The 24270-nt window shown below is 55.5% G+C and overlaps 1 protein-coding gene across 1 annotated transcript; it reads right to left on the bottom strand.

The window, feature by feature from the left end:
• Positions 1-1135: 1135 nt before the first annotated feature.
• On the bottom strand, positions 1136-17986 carry GPR179 (G protein-coupled receptor 179). Its single transcript, XM_028089882.2, has 11 exons — positions 16925-17986; positions 15549-15657; positions 13328-13415; positions 12677-12912; positions 11809-11877; positions 11341-11450; positions 10764-10999; positions 10417-10555; positions 9641-9746; positions 8964-9110; positions 1136-7575 (listed from the first exon to the last, which is right to left on the bottom strand). The coding sequence occupies exons 1-11, from the start codon at positions 17716-17718 to the stop codon at positions 2437-2439; spliced, it is 7173 nt and encodes a 2390-aa protein (XP_027945683.2). The 5' UTR covers positions 17719-17986; the 3' UTR covers positions 1136-2436.
• Between the last annotated feature and the right edge of the window lie 6284 nt (positions 17987-24270).

The raw sequence follows: 24270 nt of genomic DNA, 5'->3' as shown, positions 1-24270 counted from the left end.
TGAGCTCTGAATATGTAGAAACAGTGCTTCAGATGACTGTTTCCTCCCACTCCTCAAGGTCTGTGTCAGGGGTCTCTAGATGATCCTGAATGGCGGCTAAGCACTAGCGGCCACCAGGGCACCAGAGGATAAGTGCAATTTCCGTTTCCCCTTGGGATCAGATCCAGCAGAGCAGATGGCCCAGATGTAAAGGATTGGCTTGAAGGGCCGGGCAGAGACAGTCTGCAGTGCCAGCCACAGAGCTGGGGACTGGCTGAGAATTAGCCAGACCACCCCGAAGGCCTGAAGGCTGCAGTGTAGTTACCCTGGGCTTACTCTTGTTTCCCTACCTATCTGCTGTGCCCGTTTAAGAACATTGGAGAAAGAAAATCACCGTAATGAATAAGCTAGAACGAACTCTGGTGGTCAAGAAAAAGCATTCATTATTTTTCCCCCATGGTTTATTTCACAGCAGGGGATATAGGAACAACTTTTCTGTTCCCAGCTAGACCAGACCCAATGGACTTGTTCTGATGTGTGGTTAGCAAAATTATCATCGGCTTATAAGCAGTGAGGTTAACTAGCCAGAGCCCAGAGCAACAGTACACTTTAATTACTGCTCTGAACTCCCAGGGCAAGGGACCAGGTAAGTGGGAGGGGCTAGATATGGGAACAAGGGCATCGAGTCCCTGAAAGACTGGGTTTTTCCATTCCTTGTTTTGGAAATAGAGCATTTTGCTACTTTTTCTGGCAAAGTCCTGAAGCTGCCCAGGGTATTTATATGCAAACTCATTTTTTCCCCCACTGGGTGTTTGGTCTCCTTGTTTTGTCTTTTTCTTCCCTGTGAATGGCACCAGGATCTGCACAGTTAGAGGGTGGGCTTATTGCCATCTCCGGGGCCCCTGCCAAGCTCGGCCATGTTTAGTCTGTCTGTTTCCTCCCCTCACCTCACCCCTGCCAATGCCAGGACTTTGACCAGTGCTTTTCTCCTTCCTCATTTTCCTCTGATCGTATGCTCTCATTCTAGCACTGTTCTCTAGGACCACTTAAGCAAGAGTAGCCTGAACTGACTTGAGAGGATAGAGCTGAGCTAAGAAGAAGGTTTTATTTTAAACAGTTGTTTTTTTTTTTTAAGATTTTATTTATTTGACAGAGGGAGACACAGCGAGAGCAGGAACACAAGCAGGGGGAGTGGGAGAGGGAGAAGCAGGCTTCCCACGGAGCAGGGAGCCCCATGCGGGGCTCGATCCCAGGACCCTGGGATCATGACCTGAGCCGAAGGCAGACGCTTGACGACTGAGCCCCCCAGCGCCCCAAGAAGAAGGCTTTGTGTTTCCATGATGCACCTTCCCTTGCCCTCAGGCCTCAAACGTGCCTGGTAGCATTACTCTTTCTGAGGGCAGTTCTTGTGCCGGCTGTAAACAGGACCTGCTTGCTTTCTTGCTTCTTGGGAAGGCAACTGATGTGGGCCTCTTGTTACTGAGCAAGTGATTTGGAGCAGTTCTCACATCAGAACCAGAAACTCCCCTGGCTCCGATTGCACCGACAACAGAGAGGGGTCCCTTTGATGACAGCCCTGGGAGGCTGGGAGGAGAGCGAGCCAGTGAGATGAACTCTAGATGTAAGAGATGGGGCAGAGGTGGGGAAGAACCATCTGAAAAAGCTAGCAAGGGGCACATGCAGACGGAGAGGGAGTCTAGAAGGGAGGGCTCCCCCCGGGCCAGTGTACAGGACTTGGAGCCACTGCTTTTTCTTCTGTGCTCTCGGTCTCTGGTGTTGCTTTGGATGCCGGATGTTGATAAGGAAGTAGGAGTGCTTGATTGGCTGTATGTCAGCAGCCAAACAGGGCAGGTGTGAGATCAGTACGGCAGGAACTGGAGATCCAAAGTCAAGATGGCAAGGTCGTTAAGGCATTTTGGGCCCCTCTTCTGAGCCATTTAAATTTTTCGCCTGATTTATCTTTGAACTTGAATTAAGTGGCTTCACAAGCTGCCTATGGTGACCTTTACAGCCTTTCTCAGTCCCTAATATTGCCAATGCCTTGCATGGTTTCATTTCTCCTCAGAAAAGGGGGTTTCCGTATGAGAACATGTGGGCCGGGCCTGCTGACTTCCTTTCTTCCCTAACATTGGCTGCACAAGCGGGTGTCCAGACACAGCTTGTGTCCAGTCCTCTAGCTGGATGGGAGGGTTCCTTAGAAGCAGAGGGTCTGGCCTTTGTTCTCTGGAGCAGGAACAAAAGTGGGAAGTAAAGAGAGGGTGAGACTCTGTTGGGGTCTTCTGAGCCGCACCTGTCTTGTACAGTTTGTCTTCAGAATGAGTTGACTTCTGGCCTTGTTGGAGAGGGGAGGTGGCCCAGTGTCTCTGACTCAGCTCTTGTGGGAACATGTAGGACTTGGAAAGGACCTTGGCTCCTGAAAACCAGCCACCTGATGTTTCACCTCACGTGATGGAATTGTTACTCGCAGTCCCAGGGATAGACATTTGGAGGGGAGAGTTCCTCAGGTGGAGCTGTAGAAGCCCCTTCTCCTTGGTCTTCAGTTAAGGAGGAGGACTCCTGAGCCTCAGCTTCTTGGAGACTCGGCTCTGGGGCTGAGCTGGTCCTCCGCGCATGTCCTGAGGCTCCTTGGAGCTCTCTGACACCTTCTGGGGTAAAAGTACTGGCTGCCTTGCTCACCTCAGGGCGGGAGGTTTTGCTTTCTGGAAGGAAGCTACCTGGAGATCTGTGGACTAAAAGGCATGGTGGGTTCTCAGGGACTGTGGGGAGAAATATTTCTGTCTGAGTTGCTGTTAAAGCCAGAAGGCCGGATTCCTCAGATGGGGCTCCAGTTCCCTCCCAATCACAGATGTCTGCAATGATGCCCTTTATCCCATTCCCTTCTGGATCTGTGACTTCCCATTGACACAGCTCTGCCATCCTGCTGCCCACACTGCTTGCTCCCTGGGGACTGCCTATGGGTTGGCCAGCTTTGGAAGCGTCTGGCTGGGGCCAGGGCGCCCCCGAATCTGTGCCTTCCTGGGGGCAGACTGTCTCCTCTCTGCTGACTTTAGCTGCTTCTTTGGAAAAGTGTTCTTCAGTCCCTCCAGCCTTTTGAAGGATCATCTCTCCCTGCCCTTGGGACTTTCTGTCCACCTCTTGTTCCAGTTGCCCTTTCTCTGCGGCTTCTTTATTTACCTCCCAAGGGCAGATTTCCAGTTCTTTGGCAGATGGAGCCTCTTCTGCTTCCCACGGACACACTTCTGCCACCTTGGCCCCCACACTGCCTGCTTCCTCAGAACTGCCTTTGCCCCTGTCAGAAGCTCGCAGGGCTGGCTGTGGAGGCAGCCCCCCAGAGTCTTCACTCTCCCAGGGACACACTGCCTCATGTTTCCCATCTGCCCTCTCTGGCTTCTCCTGAACCACCACAGCTTTGGGCTCTGGTCTTCCTGGGACTCTCCCCTTCTCCTCTTGAGGTTGCCCTTTTCCATCTTGGCTTGCTGTCCCTTCATCAGGGACACTTTCAGTCACCTCCCAGGGGCAGATCTCAGCTTTGGCGCTGCTGTCAGGTTTAGGAGCATCCAAGGCAGGAGCATCCCATGGGCACACCTCAGCGAGCCTGCCCCCAACGTAGACCAGTGCCTGAGAGCCAGCTTTAGGTTGGTCACAGCCCTGACTGTCCGGGTGAGAGAAAGCGCCTGCCGGCGCCATGCTTTCCCATGGACAGATAGATTGTAGCTTGTTGCTTGCTTTCCCCCCATCTTCAATAGTGAATTTTGCTTTGGAAGATGGGGCTTTTTCTGGGATTTTGTGTTCTGGGAGGGAGCCCGTCTTTGGGTCTTGTGTCAGGCGCCCTTTCTCTGCTGCCTCATCCCTCACTTCCAAGGAGTGTCCCTCTGCTGCTTTGCTACTCGTGCTGAGGGGCGAGTCTGAGGCCTCAGGGCCCTGCGCAGAGGGTTCCCTCAAGTCCTTCTCCCAAGGACAAACAGCTTCCTGCTCTTGACTCCGTTTTGTCTCCCATTTTGATATGTCTTTTCCCAGGGAGGTGAGTCTCTCCTTTTCTAGAGTTTTCTCTCCCTGCTCTGCTGAGTCACTCCTCTCTTGTTCCGATCCCAGCCCAGTAGCTCCTTCATTCAGCTCCCAGGGACGAATCTTGGCTTTCTCACTGGTAGGCGCTTTGTCCACTTCCCAGGGACACACCTCAGCTGCCCTGCAGCCCATGCGGTCCAGTTCCTGGAATCCAGCTTTTGGTCTCTCTGTGCCCAGAGTGTCTGAATGCCAAGAAGAGCCGCCTGGATCCAAGCTTTCCCAGGGACAGGCCACCTCCCGCTCCCAGGCCGGCCTCTCTGGCTTCTCTGGAGCAGTAACAGCTGTCTTGCTGGGGCCAGGACATGCAGAAGCCTTTCCTGTGTCGTTTGGAAATTTCCTAATGGCCTCAACTCCCAAAGCCCCTTCCTGCCCTGCTCCAGCACCCACCTCCCAGGGACAGACCTCAGCCTTCTCAGCAGGCACGGTGTCGTCCGTGTCCCATGGACAGATCTCAGCAGTTTGGCTTCCCACACTGCCCGACACGTGGCAACTGGCTCTGGGTCCGTCTGTGTCTTGAGGACCTGGTTGTGGGGAGAAGCTGCCAGGGTCCCTGTTCTCCCAAGGACAGACTGCTTCCTGCTTTTGGATTTGTCCTGCGGGCTTTTCCCCAGCTGTGCCATCTTTGATCCCTGACATTCCAGGCGCTTTCTCCTTGTCCTTTTGAGATTCTCTTGCTTTTGCTGTCTGGCCCGATGTCCAGTCCTCCCTTATTCTTTCATTTACCTCCCAAGGACAGAGTTCTGCTCTGGCAGGTATTACTTGCTTCAGCTCTGGCCTGGGATCTTCCTGGGGACCTACCTGCGTTTCTCTGCTTCCTCCATTGCTAAGGAGTTGGCCACCAGCTTTGGCTGAGGAATTATCTAGACATGGGCTGGAGGACCCAGGGGCTGAGCTCTCCTGGGGACACACTGACTCCTGCTGTTGACCCCTTTTCTGCACCGCCTTCCCAGCTTGTTCTCCCATCTCTGCAAAGAGCCCTTGTCCGGAGGCTTTCCCCTTTTCCTGGAGAAATTCTCCCCCTGTCCCCTGACTCAGCATTGCCTTCCCAGCTACCTCATCACCCAGCTCCCAGGGACAGATCTCTGCTTTCCTGATAGGAGTATCTCCTGCCTCCCATGGACCCACCTCCGAGATGCTGCTGCCCAAACTCCCGGAGCCCCCAGGGGTTCCTGGGGCCGGGGTGGGGACTGCCGAGGGGCCCCGGAAATCTGTCCTCTCCCATGGACAAAAAGACTCCAAGTTTCCACTCAGTTTCTGTTCTTTCCAGAAGGTTGCTTTCTTGGAGGTTTCCTGCTTTTCCTGGGGAAGCTTCTTCACTCCTTCCTGGAATGGTTTCCCATTCTCTCCCTCGAATGCCTCCCAGGGACAGAGCTCTGCTTTGGCAGTGTCAGGTGTACAAACTTTTGTGCCTGTGGCTTCCCACTGATGCTTCTCCACCTCTCCAGCTTCTCTGCTGCCCACTGCCTCAGACCTGCCCTTGGTTCTGTCAGAATCTTGAGAGACTGACCGAGGGGACGGACTCCCGGGATCGGCACCCTCCCAGGGACACACGGCCTCCTGCCCCCTGACCAGCCTCTCTGGCTTTTTCCGGGCAACAGCCGCCACACTTTGGGGCTCTGACTTCTCCGAGGCTTTCCCTCTCTCTTGGGAGTCATCTAGAGCTTGTAACGTTCCCTTCTCGGGGCCCCCTTCGCTTGCCTCCCAGGGGCAGATCTGGGCCTTGTAGCCGTGGTCAGGCTGACTTGCTTCTGACTGGGTGACTTCCCTGGGACACATCTCTGCCATCCTGCGGTCAGCACCACCCAGGGGCTGGAGGCCAGCTTTGGGCAGTTCCCGCCATGCACCAGGGGCTTCTTTTGCTCGCTCAGCACTTTTGTCCCCAACTGTGCCTTGCCTGGCTTGTCTCAGTGTAGCAGACCCCCCTTTACTTGCTCTCTCTACTTTCCCCTCCCCTAGACTGTGGGATGTCCTCCTGCCTCTGTCGTCTTGTTCCCTGCTGCCCTCCCAGTGACAGACTTGAAGCATTCTGCTGGTGTGAGCATTCTGTTGGTTCTGGAGGGACTCATCATCACAGGGTGCAAGGGTGGCCTGCTTACTCACCACCGCCTTGGGCCAGCCTAGCCTGGGGGATCTGGGGCATGCCCCTACACCCTGTCCTGCAGCTCTGCCCTTCTCCTCTGTCTCAGGACTCCCTCCCTCGCTCTCCTTCTCTTTGTGAGTGCTCCGAGAACGGGTCAGAGCTTTGATGGCCAGGCCTAGACTGTGCATGGAACCCTGCTGCGTGGGGGTCTTGAGGCTGTGGGATTTAGAGAAGACCTTAGGCTTGTCCTCGTCGCCCTCATCAGCTCCCCCTTGGAGACGTCCGTCCTTTGTGACCACTGCACTCTCCGCGGTGCCCCCTTTCTCGACTGCAACAGAGAGAGCTCTCCAGAGCTTGGCCCGAGCTGGGGCAGGGGAGAGGCTGCTGTGCTCGGGCCCTGGGGGGCCTTCTTGAGCCACATTTCCTTTCTTGACTGGCAGTTCTGCATTCTCCCAGGGGCAGATGAAAGTGAGTAAACTGGGGCTTTGGGGGCATATGGGGACTAGTGCCAGGGCAGGGACTGGGGTCGGGGCTGGGGCTGGGGCTGGAGCTGGCATCGGGGCTGGAGCCAAGGTGGAGGTGGGAGACAGCCTCCTCGGCTCTCCCGGGCAGGCTCCTGACGGGGCCGTGATGGGCGTGGAGACCTGGTGCCGGACCGGTGGGTGAGGCAGCCTTCTCACAGCCTCCTGAAGCCTCCCGGCGGCAGCGGCAGCCATGTGGGAGCCGTCCACACCGCAGCTCTTGGCCGGGGAGGGCGGGGCTGACAGGGGGGCCCCTTGAGCTCGCTCCAGCCTCCTGGCCGACGACGGCCTCCTCCCCGGGCTCGCCAGGGCTGCCTCGGCCTTCTTTCTCTCCTCTCGCTCCTTGGCCTGCCGATAGGTCTCCTCCAGGTAGGCCTGGCTGGCCACGAGCAGGGCCTTTTCCCCGCAGCCTGCCACCACGCTGAGCGACTTCTGCAGGGACGCGGGCCGGGCCCGGGGGAGCCTCTCGCACACCGTCAGGTTGTGGGCGCTGGCCGACCGGAAGCCCAGGGTGGGGGGCCCGTCCACCGACTCCAGGCTCTCCCTGCTTTCCCTCGAGGCCTTCTTGGCCAGCTTCCTGCGCAGCAGCGAGTCGAGGAGCGGGGCGTCCTGCTCCCGGCGGTGGCCCCGGCGCTCGTGGTCATAGGTGCTGCGGGACTTGCGCAGGGCCGGGGGCTCCTCAGAGACCTGGAGGCTGGAGCTGAGGAGCCGGCGGCGCGAGGAGCCAGGCAGGCTGCCGCGGCTGGGGGAGCCCATGTCCCGGGAGTGCTGCCGGGCCAGGGCCTCCGGGAACTCGGCCAGGTACCTCATGAAGGAGTGGCCCAGGCCCCGGCGCCAGCTGCCCCGCTTCTTAGGCAGGTGCGGGTTGTTCGCAGCCATTTCCTTGGTCTTGTGGACCTCTAGCTGGGCGTAGAGCTTCTTCAGCTCGTCCTGAGGGGAGGGGGGCGTGAGGAGAGTGGAGCCCACTGTCAGGTAAGAGTGGGCTTTCCAGCCCCTGGCTGCCCTGCCTCCCCTTCTCCCGGCCATTATTTGGACCATTTTCTCTGGAGCATCTCTTTCCCACCAGGTTGTGTCCCTTCCCTGCTTGGAGAACTCTCAGAATCCACCTGTCTGCTCTGAGCCACATCCGCTCGGGTCTGAGGGTGCAGGGTGCACTCCTTTCCCTGTGATCTGTTGGGAGGCCACCCGCTGGAGGACGGGAAGCCTGGGTTCGAGGCTGCTGACCCAGCCTGTGTCTGAAGGCTATTTTCTTGAGCTCTCAGAGCCTCTGCTTCTATGAAGTAACAAGAGCTGGCTGCCTACTGTTAGCTTCCTTAGGAGGGTCACATGAGACTGGTGGTGTGAAAAGTGCCCTCTTCAGGTGCAAGTAAGGGAATGGGACTTTGAGAGTCTTCTACTTTGGATTTCTCCCCAGAGCCAGCATCAGCATCGGGAGAGAGACTGGGTTCTGCTCCACAAAGTAGGGGGTGCAGGGTGGCATTGCTGTGGCCGGCGCCTCCACACTCACTGGCCCCTCTGCTCGACTGGGGCCTCGGTTCAGCCTCTTCCCAGGGGGGCGGAGCCCAGAGGGAGAGGAGGACACGGGGGAAAGACAAACAGGCAGAGGCAGTTGGGACAAGGAGGGAATTGGAGATGTAAACAAGTCAGGTGGACAGGGAGGCCCCAGTGGAGGTGGAGGGAATGGACAAAATGGCTTCCTGAGGTTGTTCCCACACCGTAGGTTTTATCAAACAACAGGCTGAGACCGCCCGGTTTCCTTATTTCCTACCCACTGAGCTTCTGATCTGGGTTACATGACTATGCCACCCCTAAGCAGAAGAGGAAGGGTAAAGATACTCTCCTGATGTAAGACTCAGGAAAAACTTCCTTTCTCTAAGACTGCCGGGCCCGGGGAATGGATATCCGGCTGTGGAAATCTCTGGTAGCCACTAACCGCCTGAACTACACAGCCCCGTAGCTGGCCCTCCGGTCACCAACTGCCCAAGTGTGCTGCCCCTCATGATGCCCCTGCTGCTGGGAGTAGAGCTCCACCCACGGCTCTGACTCTCACTTGCCAAGTGGCTTGGGCCTCAGGGATCTGGGTTCTGGGCCTCTGGGGGTCTTTCCACTTAGGCGGTGTGTGACCTCATCTGAACCGAGTCAGGAGAGGCGGCTGAGGGCAATGGTGGAGAAGGGAGGGGGACAGGTCTTCGAGAGAGGGAAAGCGAGGGGCAGGGGAGGGGCCCTGCAGGGTACACAGCCCAGGCAGCAGGGCAGCAGTGATGCTGACCCAGTCCCTAAAGCAAGCATCCAAAGCAGGCAAGGAGGGCAGCACATACCCGAATGTCTCCGGGGTCCAGGCTGTGCTCACTCCAGGCTGAAGCGATGCTGCTCTCCAGGTAGGAGCCTGAGCGCTGCAGGTCCAGCTCGTCCTCGTACACCTCATCCACCATCTCCTCCCGGGGAGGAGCCCCCAGCTTCTGGAACTGATGGGGGGGGGTATGACGGGTCGGGGGGAGAGTCAGCTTGGCTCCCTCTTTACTCCTATTGCCACCTGCCCCGTGGAATCCATCTTTACTTTGGGAATCTTCAGCCCCTCTCTAATTTGCAATTCCAAGGGCACGAAGAGTTTTGCTCCCCATCATCCTCCCTGATTTTCTTTATCTCAGAGACTGGGGAGGGGGGGTCCTACGCAGCTGCCCCCACAATTCCTAGCCATGTCCTTCAGCTCCCCGACCTATGTCTCTGTAACTGCGTCCAAGTTGATTTTTTGGACCCCTCCAGCCCTAGCTTGGATTTCCTTTGCCCTGAGATGGGAGGCAGAGAGATACAGTAGCTTCCTCCCCACCCCCACCCCAAGCGGGCTCCTCACTCAGGCCCCTGTGGCTCAGCCCACTCACGCCAGGGTGTCGTCCTCACTCTGACTTGGAGAGGGCACTGTGGCGGCAGCAGATCCACGGTGCACCTTACAAAGGGGCTGGGGTCTGGCTCACAACCAGGAGGGGGAAGACCTCACCTTAGGAATGAAGATCAGAGCTAGTGTGGTGGTGACGGTGCTGTGGGTGTGGAGGAAGAAGAGGAGCAGGGTCCAGTCTGGGTGCAGGGAGGGAACCAGCACAAACCTGAGGGTGGGAGGGAGGGGACCGTTAGCTGTGGGTGGGAGTGGCCTCTTCCCCCTCACCTGTCTCACTGGCTCACCTCCCAGCCCCAGCCCTGATCTCTGTGGAGGTTCCGGGTGGGTTGAAAAGGGCCCTTTTCCTTCTTCTTGCTCTCTCTAGGACATAGGTCCTACCTCAAGGATCACATTAACCCCCACCTCCGAGAAGCCCTCCCAGACTACTCCTCTCTGGTCGCCTAGAGCACAAACCCGTGCTCCCCCAACTCTGTTATGGGCCGCCCTGTGGGTTGCTTCTGCCCCCACCACAGCGCCAAGTCCTTGTGAACACTTATAGCAGGCCTGCTGCCGGATGGGCTGAGGTGTGAGGTGGGGGGAAGGGCAGGGAGAATTGAGCATATGTGGGAAGGAGCATGGTGGAGGTGCTGGAGATGTGGCTTAGGAATAGGAGAAGAATTAGGCGTGGGCATGTTTCCTCTTTTGGGGTGCTGGGTGAGACATGGGGTGCAGGGAGGGCATCTGTGGGGAAGGGAGAGAGCTACAGATGGGGGGGGCTTCCTCGCCTTGCCAAGGCCCAGCCGTGTGTCGAGGATGGCTGTGGGATGGGGCTCTCGGGCCTGGGAGAGGCGAGTGTTGTGAGGTGGGGAGGAGTCGTGGGTCGAACGGCCTGCCCTCACCTGGCTGTGTGGAAGGCAGCAGAGAGCGGCAGCTCACTGTGCAGGGCGACTGCCATGTAGCGCAGCTCGCGGAGGGCCGAGGGTGCGGCTCGGGTGGCGTAGCAGAGGAAGCTGCCGCAGCCCAGGAGCAGCATCTCGGCTGTGGGAGAGCAGGGGGCAGAGAGCCGGGCACCAACTTAGCAGCCGTGCGGCCCCTTTCTGTGCCTGGTGTGCTGGGCGGTGGGGGGGGGGGGGTGCCTGGGCCAGGGGCACTGGGGACGAGGCAGGAGGGCCAGGTAGGTCAGGAGGACCCCCGGAGGTGCAGCGTGGAGGGCCAGAGGGAGGCGGGCTCAGCAGAAGCAGCTCACCCACAACCATGATGTAGTCCCAGCGGTCGTGATGGCAGAGGTAGAAGTGGCGGCCCATGGGAGTGTGGCCTCGGGTCACCAGGGGTGTGTGGCTGCCTCGTTCCAGGGCCCCCATGGTCCACACCACCAGGAAGCCCAGCACGAGCAGCAGGAGCAGCCCCAGCCGCTGCAGCAGCCGCCCAGTACTCAGGTGGGGGCCCCGCTGGGCCGAGCGAGACAGAAACACCTGGAGCACCCTACAAGGGTGTGGATGGTGGATGGATAGGGGCATGGGGGAGGACCAAGGAGGGGGGGTCCGGGTCTCTGGCCTCTGTCCATGGCTTCCTTCCCCTCCATGCCTGCCTGTCCTCCTGTCCTTCCCATGGTTTGCTGACTCCCTGCCCCCTAAAATGTTACATGCTGGGGAGGGCTATGGCGATAAGGGCAGGCCTGGGGCGGGGGGTGGGAGGGGGAGATGGTGGTACACCGGGGAGTAGAGCAGGTAAGGGTCTGGCTGGGAAGAACTCCACTCCATTCCAAATGAGCCGGGGCCGCCTGGAGTGAGCAGCACAAGAGCAAGGCCTGCCCCCGACCCTACCTATAAAGCTTGAGTATAATGGTGCCGTAGACAGTGGCAAAACCCAGCAACCGGACCCAACGGAGAGCGATGCAGCGGAATACACTGGGCTTGAAGTACAGGATGAAGACCTGGGAGAAGGGGGGGGACAAAAGTCGCTGTTCTCCGATACACTTCCTCTCTCTGATCTGCTGATCTTCCTAACAGTTTTGCCATAGAGGCGTTGTCACCTCCATTCCTCAGAGAGCAGAGGAAGTATCAGAGAGGTTAGGTCATTTGTCCTAAGTCACACAGTAGGCCAGGGAGCTCTTTTTAGCCTAGGCTCTTTGGCTCCAGAGCTCACCAGGCCAACCTGCCATTTGTAGATATGAGTACGGGGATTTTGAGGTCTCCGAATCTCCCTAAGAGGGCAGAAAGGAGGAAGGATTTTGGGGTTTGGAGGGTGCCAGGCGGGGATCAGGTGGGGCCAGTTTCTGGCCACAAACTCACAGGGAAGTAGAGCAGCAGGGATCCAAAAAGGATGGTTTCCAGCAGGACCACACCAGAGGTTCGGATCCTCTGTGAACCCAGGAAAGAGAGGTGGGTGAGCAGGGCAGTGGGAGGGCAGAGCCTGGGCGGCGGTGGGGGAGAATCTCAGGCCTGTTGTAGAGGTCGCTCGGTGGCCCTGGGCTAAGGCCTCACCCTGTAACATCAGCTCCTCCCTCTCCGTCCACAGCCACAGCCCCCACCCCCACCACAGGCTAAGACCAAGGTTGCACATAGCTCCTGTCCCCCAGCCCCAAGCCTCTCCCAGTCCCAGCTGGGGCCTGGCTGCAGACCTGGGCTGCGGTCACAAGCTGCTGGAGCTAGAAGGATCTCACACGTTCCCCCAAACTTTGCGTCAGACTGCTAACCCCTTCTCTGCCTGATAACCATTCAGTTGACCTTCAAGCCTGGCTCAAATGTTACGTTCTCCAGACAGGCTTTCCCAGACCATCTCAGGCAGGACAACTGGGTCCTTTCTCGGAGCTCCCCTGGCAACCAACACACTCTTCCATCCTCGCCTCTGTTTTGCTGTGTTGTCATTTTCTTTATATGCCTACTTCCTGTGTTCAACTGGGAGCTCCATGAGGGTCTAGATCACTTCTCCCCAGTGCCTACAGCGTTTTGAATCAAGTCCAATGCCTACACTTTACAGGTGAGGAAACATTTAAGGCAGTGGGGTCACTTGCCCAATGTCACCTGGTGGGTTAGATTAAGAATTAAGACCAGAGCCCTTTTCTTCTGAGTTCTAGTCTTAGGGAGTCTCTGGCCCCTACTTGATGCTAGGGACCCCATATAGGTAGGGCATGCGCAGGAGATGTGGGGCCTTCCTTGCCTTGCTCCGGCGGTAGCGGTAGGCGAGCAGCATGCTCAGGAAGACGGCCAACATGCAGCAGGTCTGGCAGGCCAGCACCGCCACCCGCAGCGCCGAGGCTTCCTCCACCAGGCACGGCCTGGCATCCACGCAGCTGGTGCAGTCCTCAGCACATGGCTGGCATTGCAGCAGCCCCCCAGAGCTGCTGTGAGGGGAGCCGAATGGCCCAGTAGGCTGGGCGGCACTCTCTTCCAACCCTATAAAGAACAAGATGGGTGCAAGGAGAGGGGCATGGCCGGGGCATTACCAGCATTTTCTCCCACTGGTCACCGTAGCCCTCTCCCTGCCCTCCGACGGTCTGTCACCACCGGGGTCGGGCTGGGAAGGGGGGAGAGTGAGGAAATGGATACTCTCAGGGGAGGACCGGGTAACAGGAAGAGGTGACGCCAGGCTAGGGCTCACTGCAGGCTCAACTTGCGTCAGACTGGCGCGTTGTGTATGGGCTCATTTTCAGAAGGCAGACACCCCACACTGGACCCTGCCTGCCTCGCTTGCCTCTTTCGACCTTCTACCCTCGTCCCGCAAGACCTCTCCCAGTGTCTCATTCCAGCTTTTTCTCCCCAGATGCCCCCTCCACCCAGCCCAGCCTGGCCCTCACCACAGTTAACATACCCCTGGAGCCGCTTGCCCCGTAGAAGCCAGGTTGGCAGCGGCAGAGGTAGTGGCCAAGGACAAAGCCCCGACTCTCCAGGGGGACACACTGCGGAGATGACAAACACGACAGGTATTTATATGGGGCTTTCCTCCTGGGAAGAGATGGAGGGTCCACGTACCTTCCTATCCACAGCACCTCCTCCATACGAGGGACCCCTGCCCCCCCGCCCAGAAGTCCTACCTAGTCCTTAGGAAGCCTTCCCTCTCTGGAAACCCTACTCTATCCCCGCCATTGCCTCTTTTCAGCAAAGAGTATGGGAAGAGATCACCCTTTTATTCTGAGTGGCAATGACAGGAGCCTCACAGGACCCATTTCCCAGTGCCCAGCTGTTGGTACAGCGAGGTACTGGGGGAGATGGAAGTGGGGAGAACTTGGAGTCCAATCATACCTGTGTGCCTACATCCTGCCTCAAGGGGTCCTCATCAGCCTCCCTCTTTGGCTCACAGGTGGGTTGAAAAGGCCCCCACAGAGGAGCAGCTCCCTACCAGGAGCCATCTGGCTTTGACACAGGACTGCTTTCCCCAGCCCTAATGCCAGGCTAATGCCAGGCTGGAGGGATGCCAAGGCCAGCTCTTTTTTTTCCAGCTCTGTCCATTGATGTTTGCCCAGCAGGGGACAGAGCAGACCTCAGGCAGGGGAGATGAGCACACGGATGAGGTCAGATCTGCTGTGGGCAGTGGTTAGGGACAGACCTAACAGTGGGACAAAGGAAGGGGTTCGCCCTGGGGGGTTCTACATTGAGCGCCTGACTTCACCTAGAAAAGTTACAGGGTGGTGCTTCTGAAATTGCGGCTCAGCTTCCCTTCTTGCCAGGAGCACTAGAACACGCTATGTTCCTGCCACCGTCTGCACAATCAGGCCAATGTGCACTGAGAGGTGATGTGGCTAGGTTTAATAATGCACTGAATAATGGGAGCCCTTCTCCATCCCTGGACTTAGAGTTCCAAAAACATGTGCCCCAAGGAGCCACAGATGCCCAAACCCGCCCCCCCTCCCAGCAGGCTGCAGGGCTCGCCTTGGCTTCGGTTCAGCTCAGGCACGACATGCGGTTAAGTGCAGCCATGGAGCGGATTAGTTCACTGCCCTCCCAGTTTCTCAGTCCTGGGCTTGCAGGATTACCAGCCATTGCTTTCCATTATCCAGATTCTCCTGCATCCATGGCTTTGAGTCTGCCGGCATCTGGCTTGGGTTCCATCACCTTTACCAATCCCAGAGCTCTTCAAGCTCCTTCTTGAAGACTACTCCCACACCCCAACCAACAATTACACTTAGAAACCAAGAGCTCTGTCGACATGGAGAATGTCGTCCAGGAGAAGGAAAGGGGATGATTAACAGGGGCTCAGGAAGTGGTCCTGGGGATGGATCCTAGAGCAGCCGGTACCAGAAGGGAGAGAAGGCAGGGAGGCATACTGAGATTTCAAAGGAATGAGGGTGGCTATCTCCAGTGGGGGATGGGGAGTGGGCTGTAAGTGTCCTCACTTTTTTTTTTTTAACGTAGGCTCTATGCCCAATGTGGGGCTTGAACTCAAGGCCCCCAGAGATCAAGAGTCACATGCTGTATGGACTGAACCATCTAGGCCCCCCTCACTTTTTTCCCCCAAGGTTCATATTTTTTATTAGTCATTCAACTTTAAGTGCCTATTATGTATCAAGCAGGAGGAGTTGGGAATTTCTCAGAAATGGCCATCAACATATCATTTCTGAATTTTCTTTTCTTTTAGTTTTTATTTTTTATTGGAATTTTTTTTGACAGTTTAAATGTCCTCACTTTTAAATAGCCTGTTATCTTGGGGCGCCTGGGTAGTTCAGTCGGTTAAGGGTCTGACTTCGCTCAGGTTATGATCTCTGGGTTGTGGGATGGGCTCCTTGCTCAGTGGGGAGTCTGCTTGTCCCTCTGCCCCTTCCTGCACCCCATGCGCGTGCACGCGCACACACACACACACTCTCTCTCTCTCTCTCTCTCAATCTCAAATAAATAAAATCGTTAAAAAATAAAAATTAAAAAATTAAAAGCCTGGTATCTCATTTCTGTCTCTCTCATTACTAGGGATTCCCCTGAAGCCCGGAGGTTGGTATGCTTTGGTCAGCTGCTCCTGGGAGCTGGGTGGGGGCAGGGATAGGAAAGGGGAAGGGAGGCAGGACCCGAGTGCCCCACCCCACCGTCCTCCTTATCCTTACCTGGGTGCTGTTGAGATCACACCGGTGTGTGTTAGAGTACCAGCCTGGCCCACTGGCACACTGATTGATGTCCACGCTCTGAAGATCTACGTCCATCTGCACCTGCCCCCTAGGGCAGTGAATTGGCAGTTAGGGGTGCAGTGAAGGATGCCAAGGTAGATATGTGCCCTCAGGCCAGGGAGCAATGCAAGCTTTGCAAGCTTTAGCAAAGGGGTTACAGTGTGTCAGGAGAGAGGGCACATCTGCATTCCATTTCTCCAGTGCTATTAATCCTCACTGTTTCTGTGGGCAACAAGTCTTCTTCCCTGTAGGTTGTTCCCCCGACATCCCTCAGCTTTTCAACATCCTAGCATTTCCTGTTTCTATCAATGGGTAGAGGGAGGGGGCATGTCAAGACATGTGGGAGCTGGGGTTCTGATGATCTGTCTGAAGGGAATTATCACACTTTTCCACTGCATGTATACACACACATACACGCACGCACGCACAGGCACAGAACTCAGCTATTAACCACCCCTCGCTCTGCCCAAACCAGATCTGAATTGATCACAGCAAAGGAACTATGGAATGGAGCTGCCTGGCCCCAGTGCTCCCAACGCTGGCTCTGGGCTGAGCAGGGAGAGCTGGCTAGGGGCCAGGTTGCTGGCTGGCAGGAGGGAAAGCCTGCTGGGAGCAATGAATGGGACACATAGCTGGACAAACAATGTTGATTGTTGAGTGCCTTGCAGTTCTGTGCCATTTGCTGCCTCCTTCCCACCAGGGCTCCCAATCACCTCTTTATTCTGGTTGAAGGAGGAAGTCAGTTATTTGAAGTGTACCAGTCAGGACAGGCAGGACTGGAACCTACTTGATGTAAGAATATAGCCACTGGGAGTGACCCTGGGGACCTGGCCAACTCCTAGACAGAAAGGACAATGAATGGTTCCAGGCTTCTCCCCGAGAACTTTTCTTCCCTTCAAGAAGCCTCCTTTTATAGTTCTAGATTGCTTGAGAACAGCAGGTTTGACTCCTGGAATGCCCACGAGACGTCTCGTGCATGGCCTGTCACTGTCATCCACACTGAGTGCTCTCCTGCCTTCTCCCCACTACCCAGACCTGGGGGCCAAGACCTATGCCTGTCTGTACACACACATATGACTATACCTGCATACGAGTGGATTGATTCATCCGCACCATGTGCACTCACACCTGTATGTGTTAACAGTTACAGATTTCCCAGAGTCAACTGCAAATATACGCAGCTGAATGCAAATACACACATTTGTGCCCCCAGATACATATGTGTGTGCCAAATGGCCCACGCACAGCTGGCTGGACTAGGGGCCCCCACCCCCGCATACCCACAAGTGCGTCAAAGACTGCACAAACCTACTTACCTGACCTCTGGGCTGAGGTCTGGCTTGAGTCCATAGAAGGTGGCAGAAAGTCTGATAAGCCAGCCAGGACGGAGCCGGCCCTCCTGGCATTCCAGGAAGGGAGGAGACAGCTTCACATGCTGCATGTCGCCCACATAGCCATCCCCCTGTGGCCACTTGGGGCTGCCGAGGCTCCCTAGGTCATTGGTCAGCACCCGCTTCTGTAGGGCAGAGGTGTCCGGGGCCCCGGTTGGGCTCTCCTCCTGTACTCTGCTCCCAGCCAAGTCCTGAAGGATGGTCTCCTCCCCCATCCGGGTGGCCTGCAGGGCCAGCGGCAGGTGGCTGGCCCCTGGTGGAGGGTCAAAGGTCAGAAAAGCCCGGTATGCCCTTGGGTCCCCCTCGGCCACGCTGCGGACCAGTGCCTGGTACCACTCCACATCCTCCTCCACACTGGACTCGCGGATGTCGTTGGCTTGTAGCAGCATGTTGAGGAAATTAGCGGCCTGGGCAAGGGAGCCCGCTGCCCTCCACAGGACTGGGGGGAGTCCTGGTCCGGCTCCTGTGCCATGGGCTTCGTAAGGCTCACTGCAATTAGCCCCCGACAGCTGTTGGGCATCTCCGGAGTAGAGAAAAGCCAGGGCTGCCTCGGCCCCCTCTGGGGGCACCCGCATGGGCACAGACCCCAGTTTGACTTGGGAGGACAGAGGTGGCAGAGAGCGGAGGGGCTGCGGAGCCCCCAGAGCCCAGCTGCCAAGGAAATAGCAACCCAGCAGCCCCCACACAGGGTGGGGCATGACCACTGCCCTGGGGCCCATCCTCAGGGCAGCTCTCAGGGACCCAGGGGTCCAGGCTGCCTGGGGGAATCTTGTGGCTCAGGAGAGCCCAGGCAGAAGCTGGCTGGCTCCACGCCTCCTATCCTCACTTTCTCTCTCCCTCTCTCGCTCTCTCTCTCTCTCACGTTGTGCTGTCTTGCCTGATTTTCCTTCTCTCTAACGTCATCAGCTGGCTTCTGGATGTAGGCATGAGGGCTCTGCCCCTCCTCTCTCAGTGTGACCCCCCATTGCAAACCCTCTTAATCCTGGCACCACCCCTCTTCCCTCCTCCTCTCATCGAGCATCTAGGCTCCCTTCCCCCACTCCCCACCCCACATCAGCTCCAGAGCGAGAGAAACAGGAAGGGGTTCTCTCCCTCCCTCCCTCCCTCTGCCCTTCGCTCCATTAGGAGAGATGGGCAAATCCAGGATGGGGTGTCATAGCAACCGCAGATGAGCTCGTGCCCCTCTCTCCACCCCTCTGTTCCACTCAGCCTCCTGGCAGCAGTTGCGCCAGGCATGATAAAGGGCCGAGCTGCAGCTTCTGGCAAGCTGCTCTGGCCGCCTGGACCACCCCCCCCCCCACCCTGAACACAGTGCTGCCGAACTGCAATTTGAGATTTGGGGTGGCGAAGGTGGGGAAGAGAGCCTAATATAACCACAGCCAGTCTCCATACAAACTGTGGCCGTTTATCAAGTGTTTCTTGTGTGCGTTATCTCAATGAATCCTTCCCACAAGCATTTGCGGAAGGTCAATATTATTATCCCCATTTCACAGATGCAGGCACTGAGGCTCAGAGACACACCCGAGATCACATAGCTCACTTTAAGTTGAGACTCAAACCCTGTTTGAGCTCTGACTCTCCACACTGGCCCCCATCGAACTCCCATGACCCTGTTATTCAAGCCTCATTACAGAGGTGTGAATCAAGGCCCCGAGAGGTAGAAGGACTCCCCCTAGGATCACACTGTCACTGTCGTTCATGACAGAGTGGGAGCCTCCAACAGGTCTTCACCTCCCCACCCAGGGGAGCCTGTCTGCTCCAGCACCACACAGTTAACAACCACAGCCAGTGGGGGGGGGGGGGGTGCACGCGTGCGCGCTTGTGTAATGGCGACAGGAAGAGAGTGAACAAAGTTTTGCTTCCGCTTCTTCCCCCTCACTTTGTCATCCTAAATCCTGTCTTCCTTTCTTCATGAAAAGGTGCCTAATCTCTCCTGCTCTTCCTGGTTTTCTTACTCCCACATCCTTCCCTTAGTTGGACATGATAACTGGTGGCGGGGGGGGGGGGGGGGGCGGAATCGAGTTAGCCCTTCCTTGGATCCAGAAGGTGTGGATTCTTTTTTTTTTTTAAGATTCCATTTATCACTGGGGACAAAGAGAGAGGTATAAGCAGCAGGTTGGGGCAGAGGCAGAGGGAGAAGCAAACTCCCGCCGAGCAGGGAGCCCGCCCCGACACGGGGCTCCATCCCAGGACTCTGGGATCACAACTGGAGGCGAAGGCAGATGCCTAACGGACCAAGCCACCCAGGCGCCCCAGGAGGGTGTGGATTCTTGCAGGTGTAGCCATGGAACAGCGCTCCTGCCTTCCTCTTCCTGCCGTCTCCCATCACGGCTGTGCTCCCCACCCCCCACAGATCCGGCCCCACATACACAAGCTGTCTCTTGGCTTCTTCCTCTCTCGCTCTGCCCACTCCCGTAAACCTTTGATGTCCCAGAGCACTGACTGTATGCAGGAAGGGATGGGTGGTGGTTTCTAGAAACTCCCCTTGCTTTACCGTTGGGCTCTGCAAACAGTTCTGCGTTGGATCCTAAGTGGGGACGTCAGAGTGGGAGGGAGAGGAGGGGCTTGAGGGCAGCCCCCCAGCAGAACCCCTGTGATGGCAGAACTGGAAGGGCCTCTAGCCCAGGGCCTTTCTCCGATAGAAAAGGAAACTAAAACTAAAACTGCAGGCCGGCGCAGCTGACCTTCTCAAAGCCTCGGAGCCAGTGAGTGGAGTCAGACCTGTATGACGCATGCATAGCTCTCTCCTCAGCTTCTGTGATTCTGTGTGCTAAGAGAGAGGGATGGAGGGGAAAAGATACCCATTCCAAGGTGTTGGCCTTACTGGTCACTGTTAGTGGAGGGCCATAAACACATTGTATGAAGGCACAATAATAATTGTTTTGGTCCCCCAAGAAGCTTTTCATAATAACAACTACTAATGTTTGTGTCATGTTTTAGCATTTCTGTGTAAGTGTTCCACAAAAACCCCTGGGGGGGGATTATTACTGAACTATTTTTTGCCAATAAAACACAGGTGCAAAGATACTAGATTATTTGTTCTTGGTCATCCATCCGGGAAATGGTGTGATTAGGACTCAAAGTAGCTGGCGAGCTCCAGAGGGGCAGGGACGGTCTCAGTCTCCCTCAACACTGCAGTCCCGAGGCCTAGCCCATTGCTGAATGACTAAGTGACCTCAGGACCAGTTTCAGTTCTCTGGGTTTTTCTTCTCAAACCTTTGAAACTAGGGTCCTACCACTTGAGGGACCACCTAGATGGGCCTCAGTGAGAGAGATATGAGTAGACACAAAACCTGTTCAACAAATACACACAAATCCCAAGATAACACTTCCTTTGCTTGAAGCTGAATTTTCAGTGCTTTTTCCCAGGACCTGGGCTACAGGCCTGAACATTTAAGGAAATGGAGAAAGGCAATATTCCTTGCCCTGCCTTAGAAAGAGCTTGTGTGTGTTGTCCTGTGCCTCTGTGTGCTCTGGAGCAGTGGAGATACCCCAGATGGGGACACGCCAGGTGGGGACATAGCTTCCCTCCCAGGCCAAGAAAGTAGCTGGACAGCAGAGGGCGCTGCAGAGCTACAGACCTTGCATTCGGGGGCTAGGGAGGTTTTCCAGAGACAACCAGGCATCTTGGGGGGTCTTCTAAAGCCTCCGGTGTTCTGTGATCCTATAGCAATTTCTCTTCTTTTCTCCAGAAATCTGAGTGACACCTGCCAGGTTGCTGAAGGAGGGTGGGTGGTTTTGAATTCCACTGTACCTTTCCAAATTGTGTGACCTTAGGTAAATAACTCTCTGAGTTTCCGTTTCTTCATGGGCAAAGAAAGATGGTGTGCTGTGCAGAATTAGACATGAGTTTGTATCAGGAGCCCCTTGCAAAGCATGAGGTTGAACAACCATCCCACACTTATATTTCCATGGTCCACTCTGTGCCCTGCAGCGTCTCTAGTACGGGGAAGAGTCCATGATGGGCAAAAAGCCAACCTGGCTCCTGCCCTTGTGGAGTTTACAGCTTAGTAGGGAAGACAGATTTTAATCAAATAACCCCAAGGGGAGATGAAAAATCACAGCTGTTTCGTCAGTGTGACAAAAGAGTGGTCTGGGAGCTGGGTAGGGAGAAGTAAGGACCCAGGCAGAGAGATTTCCCTGAGGTAGTGAGGAGTGAGTTCAACTTAAGGATGAGTAGGAGTTTACTAAGCAAAAAGAGAAGGAAAAAGCCTTTCAAGAAAAGGGAATAGCTTATGTAATGGCCATATGTGTGTGAGCCTCACACAGGGCTAGCGGAACTACAGGGGCGGGAGAACAAAGTGAAGGTTGGTGGGAGATGAGGTCAGACAGAAGCAGGATTCAGATCACACAGGACCCCATAGGCCTCCTTAAGGGGTTTTCTCTTCAGCCTAAGAACAATGGGAAACCACGAAGAGTTATAATCACGGGTTATAGACAAATTTCCATGTTATTATTTTTTTATTTTAATTTTTTAAAAGATTTTATTTATTCATTTGAGACACAGAGATACAGAGAGAGAGAGAGAGCGAGAGCATAAGCAGGGGAAGAGGCAGAGGGAGAGGGAGAAGCAGGCTCCCCGCTGAGCCAGGAGCCCAACATGGGGCTCGATCCCAGGACCCTGGGATCTGGACCTGAGCTGAAGGCAGACGCTTAACCATCTGAGCCACCCAGGCGCCCCAATTTTTTTTTTTAAAGATTTTTATTTATTTATTGAGAGAGAGAGAGAATGGTAGAGAGAGCATGAGAGGGAAGAAGGTCAGAGGGAGAAGCAGACTCCCCGCTGAGCAGGGAGCCCGATGCGGGACTCGATCCCGGGACTCCAGGATCATGACCTGAGCCGAAGGCAGTCGCTTAACCAACTGAGCCACCCAGGCCAGGCGCCCCAATTTTAATTTTATTTTTAAGTAATCTCTACACACAACATGGGGTTTGAACTCATGACCCTGAGATAGAGTCGCAAGCTCTTTGGACTGAGCCAGCCAGGTGCCCCGACAAATTTTCATTTTAAAAAGCTCTCTCTGGGGGCGCCTGGGTGGCTCAGTTGGTTAAGTGGCTGCCTTCGGCTCAGGTCATAATCCTGGGGTCCTGGGATCGAGCCTGGCATCGGGCTCCCTGCTCAGCGGGGAGCCTGCTTCTCCCTCTCCCTCTGCCTGCCTCTCTGCCTACTTGTTCTCTCTCTGTATCTCTCTGCCAAATAAATAAATGAAATCTTAAAAAAAAAAAAAGCTCTCTCTGGCTTCAGGGCTCATACCCTCCTCGCTCCAGTGCACCCACAGATACAAAGTTGCTAAGTTCTGCTGGCTGATCCTTCCTCCTTATCTCTTGCATCCCTGGACATCTCTCAGGGGACAATTGCAATAGTTTCCTAACTGATCTCCCGGACTGCTGTCTCCAGTCCAGTCCTCTCCCTCCCCTCCAGTCCAGTATCCTCTACACAGCATTCTCTTATTTGATCTTCACAGCATGTCTGCAAGTAAGTGAAGCAGTCATGTTTATTCCTATTTTGCAGATGAGAAAACTGAGGTACGAAGATGCTGTGGAGCTGGCTCATACAGGACTGTGAAAGCCAACTGTTAAAATTTCAAGAATTTTGCAAGCCAGTTGTGAAACACAGCTACTATTCAAAATTAAATAATGCACACTTATAATTAAATGTTTAAAATAAAGGTAATATATTTTCAAAACTCATCACTTTCTAATAATTTTACTATTACTGTTTACCTATGTTCCTGGGGTTGTAGCCGCACGATGAAACTATTACATAAGGGTATGCTACTGCTCATCTCTTTCTAACTCCGTGTTCAGTAACTCTGTGTTCTGAAAATTGAAATCAGCCATGGTGGGAGTATCTACACCATGGATATCAGCAAATGCTACAAATCAGGGCCTTCATTTAGTGTTTTGTCGATTATCTAGATTTAAGAAAGTGATGGAGGGGAAGTTAGTAATTCAGATTTAAATTTAATGTGTTATGCCTGTAGCCATTGCATTGTGAATAGCACAAAAATTAAGGAAATCTTTTTTTTAATAAAGATTTTATTCATTTATTTGAGAGAGAGAGAGAGGGGGAGGGAGAGAGAGCACACAAGCGGGGGTGGGGAGGTGGGGAGGGTGAAACAGACTCCCCACCCCCAGCAAAGAGGCCCAAGGTGGGCTCCATCTCAGGACCCTGGGATCATCACCTGAGCGGAAGGCAGATGCTTAACCGACTGAGCCACCCAGGCGCCCCCAAAATTAAGGGAATATTCTTTCAGTATTTGAAAACTGTTTTCTGATTCAGCAAGCAAGTCACTCCCATAATTGCCAGTTAAGACCGTCTTTATTTTTTTCATTTTCCTCTTACACTGACATTGAGGAAAACATCAACCAACATTCATGCTGCAATTCCTTGGTCAACTGAAACCACAAGTTGGCTACCCATACAAGGGTTTGACCAAAGCCAATGAAAGGATTCTTGAGAATCAATTGGTTATATAGAATTTGCAATCGTATACTATTGTTACCATTCGTAAGTTGTGTGCTATACAACCTTTACATCAGTAAAATTCATGATAAACTTATGTACCTATATATATACATATATATATATACATGTAATGCCCTCTTCCCCCGAGAGCCAGATGTTAAACATTTATCAGCACACCACTGGCTCTAGAACACACATTATTCATGTGTCATTCCACAAACATTCACTGGAAGCCAGAGGGGATACAGTTAGTCAATGAAGAAATGACTCGGTCACGGTCACACCTCGCAAGCGGCCCAGGCGGGACCACATCACAGGTACTCCCAGAGGCCAGCCGGTCTCTCGGCCAGGACCAAACCAGGGTTTCCAGGGCCGCTCCCCCCGCACCGGGGAGGGGCGGCTTCGGCCTCAGCGCCCGGGAAGTGAAAAGCAAAGGTCGGGGCAGGGGACCAACGGCTAGGCGAGAAGCCGCCCACCGCCAATAGCGGCCCGGGCTGCACTCAACGTCACGCTCCGCCGAGGCCAGCGCGAGCGTGCCCTGGGGAGGGGGCGTGGTCACAGCCTTCCGGAAATGACGCCATCCGGGGGCGTTCCTCGGCGGCGGCGGCGGCGGCGGCGGCGGCGCGCGGCCTGGGCTAGCGCTGGGCTCCGCGCGCCCCCCGCCCCCCTCTATGAGGCAGAGGCCGCGGCGGCCGTTAGCGCTGTCGCTCCGGGGGCCGCGGCGGGCGGGGCTCCGGCGGGGCCCGGCCTAGTCCCCACCCCAGCCCGGCTCCCAGCCGCCCGCCCTCCCTCCCTCTCCCCG

Source organism: Eumetopias jubatus, unplaced genomic scaffold (genome assembly GCF_037043125.1).
Source record: "Eumetopias jubatus isolate StellerSeaLion01/CBP00866 unplaced genomic scaffold, mEumJub1_p1.0 scaffold_10, whole genome shotgun sequence".
Lineage (NCBI taxonomy): Eukaryota > Metazoa > Chordata > Mammalia > Carnivora > Otariidae > Eumetopias > Eumetopias jubatus.
The sequence above is the reverse complement of the archived record's forward strand: the minus strand, read 5'-3'. Positions and strand labels throughout refer to the sequence as shown.

Bases quoted from the DNA above. Each gene is read 5' to 3' on its own strand.
- GPR179 (XM_028089882.2), bottom strand. From the start codon at position 17,718: ATGGGCCCCAGGGCAGTGGTCATGCCCCACCCTGTGTGGGGGCTGCTG. The intron at 11,451-11,808 runs GTGAGTTTGTGG...CCCTTCTCCCAG, and splicing joins CCCTGCTGCTCTACTTCCCT to GTCTTCATCCTGTACTTCAA. The intron at 9,111-9,640 runs GTGAGGTCTTCC...CCCCCCCATCAG, and splicing joins CTCTGATCTTCATTCCTAAG to TTCCAGAAGCTGGGGGCTCC.